At 32.8% G+C, this 4062-nt stretch overlaps 1 protein-coding gene across 1 annotated transcript; it reads left to right on the forward strand.

Moving 5' to 3' along the window:
• Positions 1-310: 310 nt before the first annotated feature.
• On the forward strand, positions 311-4036 carry LOC117124379 (signal peptidase complex subunit 3-like). Its single transcript, XM_033270609.1, has 4 exons — positions 311-491; positions 835-889; positions 2192-2307; positions 3294-4036. The coding sequence occupies exons 1-4, from the start codon at positions 349-351 to the stop codon at positions 3421-3423; spliced, it is 444 nt and encodes a 147-aa protein (XP_033126500.1). The 5' UTR covers positions 311-348; the 3' UTR covers positions 3424-4036.
• Positions 4037-4062: the final 26 nt, after the last annotated feature.

The raw sequence follows: 4062 nt of genomic DNA on the forward strand, positions 1-4062 counted from the left end.
TTTATTATTATTATTATTATTATTATTATTATTATTATATATATATATATATAATTATTATTATTATTATTATTATTGTTGTTGTTATTATTATTTTATTATTATTATTATTATTATTATTATTATTATTATTATTATTATTATTATTATTATTATTATTATTATTATTATTATTATTAGTTCATTTTTTATGCCTAGGCATAATAGAAAACAGCAGCTTTTTGGCACTGCGGCAGTGCCGATAGAAAACAGCAGCTTTTTTTCCGCACTGCGGCAGTGCCGATAGCCACCGAAAATACTTGTTGTGCGAAGGTTTAGATCACCGCTAGATCATACCGGCTGGGCAAAATGAATACGGTTTTATCACGTTTAAATACGATATTTGCCTTTACATTAAGTGTGATGGCAGCTCTTACCTTTGGTTGCTTCTTAACTACTGCATTTAATGATAATTTAGCGCCAGTGCATATAGATACATTTAAACACTCTGTGTAAGTACACGTGTACTTCATGTTTTGGTTTTGGGCTTACCTAGGCCTAGCCTGGAATCCGCCTGGCTGGTGCCGGTGGCATAGTAGGAGGCTTAGGCTTAGGCCTAGTTAGTAAACGAAACCCTGTATTTAACTCATCTAGAGCTTGGACCCATATATCGGGTTTCTTCTACCTACCCTTATACATAGGCCATATTTTTTTCTAAATTTATTGTTAGGCCTATATACCGACTAATAGATTCAAGGCATTTGATTGGTTAAAAGCCGGGCGATAATTTCATCCATGCCCGGCTAGCCGCGAAAAGTCTTTCTGTTTTGCCCTCTCGCAAATTCACTCGTATAGGAAACAACAATGGCAGAGTATTCCAGATTTAAAGTGGTTCATGAATATAAGAAATGTTGGTGAATTCAGCAGCCAGTGATAATACGAAAAATACCAAATACGTACGCCGTCTGAAAATTTGAAGTGTATCTTAAAAGGCTGAAGCTATCAGCACTGCTGCAATGCAAAAAAGCTACTTTCTATCAGCACTGCCACATTGCAAATATAGCTCCTATTTTCTATCGGCACTGCCACAGTCGAAAAGCTGCATGTTTAATTAATCAAAAAGGATATTTTGATCAATAGGTGACATTGTATCAATTATTGATTAGGTCTAGCCAGCATATATTATTGTTATTAGTCATAAGTGTGAAAATCGTCAACTGTCAACAACTACCAACATATTAATTAGCGTCAACAACAATTTCTGTGTTACGAAGTGTTTCTAAAACAATTGAACGAGCAGTTCATGATGATAATAATAATACTTATATAATATATAATGCTTAACACCAACAAGTCCTCTAAGCGCTTCACATTATTGAAACCCCGACATCGAGATTGGGAATGTAAACCATTCCAATTGCGCCAAACCACTTTCATATGATCTTTTAACTTCTAACAAGATAAATTTAAGGATCTCAATCTGGTTTTAGAAAGAACCATTCTACAAATACTACCCTTAATAGATGTATCTGATCACATACTTAATAATTTTAATGATGGTAAAGTAACAGCTGCCTGGCCATATTTTTTTTTTTTTTTTCGTAGGTTATTGTACTAATAAAGAACAAAATGTAGATTTTAATGAATATTTTACAAATATTGGAAAGAGAATATCATGGATTCGATAACCCATAAACTAACTGGAAGAATTGTGAATGCAGATATGTATTTTTCGTTTAAGAATTTTGAACATGAAATTTATGTAACCAAGACTTCATTTAGATACAAGATACAAATGTAAGGGATACACTATTATTATAATTATGATGATTTCAAATTAAACTATAAAAATACAATCTAAATTAAACTACCACTTTTAAAATACTGTACTTGAAATCGTTTTATAAAATTTATGATATCTCTATATTTCTTGAAACTATTTGGCTCATCTTGTAATATTTACTACTGAATTTTATTATTTTAATTTTGGAAATGTCTCTAATATGCAAAACAGGTTGTTATACCCTCCTGATATGTTATCCTGTTCAACAATAAATAGTAGAATTAATTATGCTAACCCTAACCCTACCATACTCATATTTTATTTGCGAATAATCAGTGGATCCTTTGGTTTTTAGTATTGTTTTATTTGAATGAATACGATAGATCTGGAATCAAGTCAGCTTGAATATTAGATTTTCTTCATTCCTAGGTTTTGAACCAAGTAGTTTTGTGGGACAAGATAATTTTGCGAGGAAACAATGCATTGCTTGACTACAGAAGTATAAAAATGAAGTATCCATTTTTTGATGATGGCAATGGACTGAAGTAAGTAATTCACTAAACTATTTCCAAATGCATCAATTTACTTTACATAAACACAAATAAATCAAAACTGGCTATCAATTCAGATGCTCTTGCTTTTATGTGACAAAAATGTGATATGTCTGTATATGGGCACATCACACAAATTTGTCCCAAAGTTTCATGTACTTCAGTAATCCCAGTCCACACTAAATAAACTTGCATACAGAGTTATGTTACCGCAATATGGTGGGAATCTTCCCGGCATTGCCTTCTATATGAATAGGTCAGGGCTAACCGCAGCTGCAATTTTGGGGTTACAGTACGCAGTGTTCCATCTCAGACATAGTAATATTACCGCAATATTGTCATTACAGCGCGTTCGGGCATTTGTAAAATGAAAACAGGTCACATTCCTATTACTCCTTAGGTGAGACTTTACATACATTGTTTAGCGAACCCTCCAAATAATGATTTCAAATAAAATTTTAAATTAGATTTTAAAATTTTTTATTGAAATCTCCAAAATTAGGATATTTCTTCCCTAATAATTAGGCCTATGTAAATATATGTGTTACCCGTTCTCGAAAATGTACTTGTTGCAGCATGTCATGCATTACATAGAAAATATTATGTGCTGCATATACCAAAGGTAGAATAACATCAAGGAAATTTTTCCAGCCTTACCATTATGACATAATGCAGTTAGTGCATTTTCTAATAATAGTAACAATAACAATCACCCTCAGTCTCTGATGACTAAAAAGATTACCCAATGGCGTGCAGGTTCTATTCATATAGAAGGCATAATATTACGGCAATATTTGGTTCAACCGTTGGTATGAATGGTTTATGCTCGTTAAGTCTAACAGTCTTATTGCCGCAATATTGCCAGAGAAATCGCCCCAAGTCTATACTACTCACACACTTGCGTTCTGACTCATCAACAGTTATTAAATTCTTTAGTTTTCAAGAGATAATAACCAAGAATTATTTTTTGTTTTTGATAGGGGTCATGATAACATCACGCTCTCTCTCTCATGGAATGTCATTCCAAATGCTGGCATGCTTCCGCGTATCTATGGTGATGGACAGACTTCATTTTCTCTACCTATTGAATATTCAAATCGACAGATGTAAAAAAGTTCAAGGGATTATTTATACAACAGCTATATTATTTTGCACATTTTCAGTTGCCTAGTTTGTTTTTGATTACACGTTAAACACTTGCATATCAAAGCGTGGACAACAATAGATGAAGGCCTATTTAACTATAATTGTGTTCCGATTGAATGTTGCACTTAATTCAGGTGTATTTTAAAATTTATAAGGGAGCTTTTAATTTGTTCGACGACGCAACACTAGAACGGAATCACTCATGTGTAACCATCCTAACCTGCATCAAAAGAGCTTATTGAAGGGCTTAAGCCCTGTTGGCCATTACCAGTTGGAATAAAGCATTTTTTCTTTAAATTTTTATTTTTTAAGTTCCCACAAACGGCTGTGTAAAAGAATGCATATGCATCTGTAGGATAAACACGTAACCCAGGCCATATTAAGTTTGATTGACATTCCCGAAAGATCGGGAGTTCATCTGGAATTGATATGCAAAATAAAAAAGAAGCTTTTAGTGATTATTGTACTCCAATTTTGTTCATTTCTACTAGCATTCCAGTGGAATTGTAGGATGTGAATACAATAATAAATGTGCTTGTTGCAACTCATGACTATTAAGTAAACAAGCACAAATGAATCCATGTTTTTTATACTCTATTATAT

Source organism: Anneissia japonica, unplaced genomic scaffold (assembly GCF_011630105.1).
Source record: "Anneissia japonica isolate Jap-2015-1 unplaced genomic scaffold, ASM1163010v1 scaffold23788_len20922_cov197, whole genome shotgun sequence".
Taxonomy (NCBI): Eukaryota; Metazoa; Echinodermata; class Crinoidea; order Comatulida; family Comatulidae; genus Anneissia; species Anneissia japonica.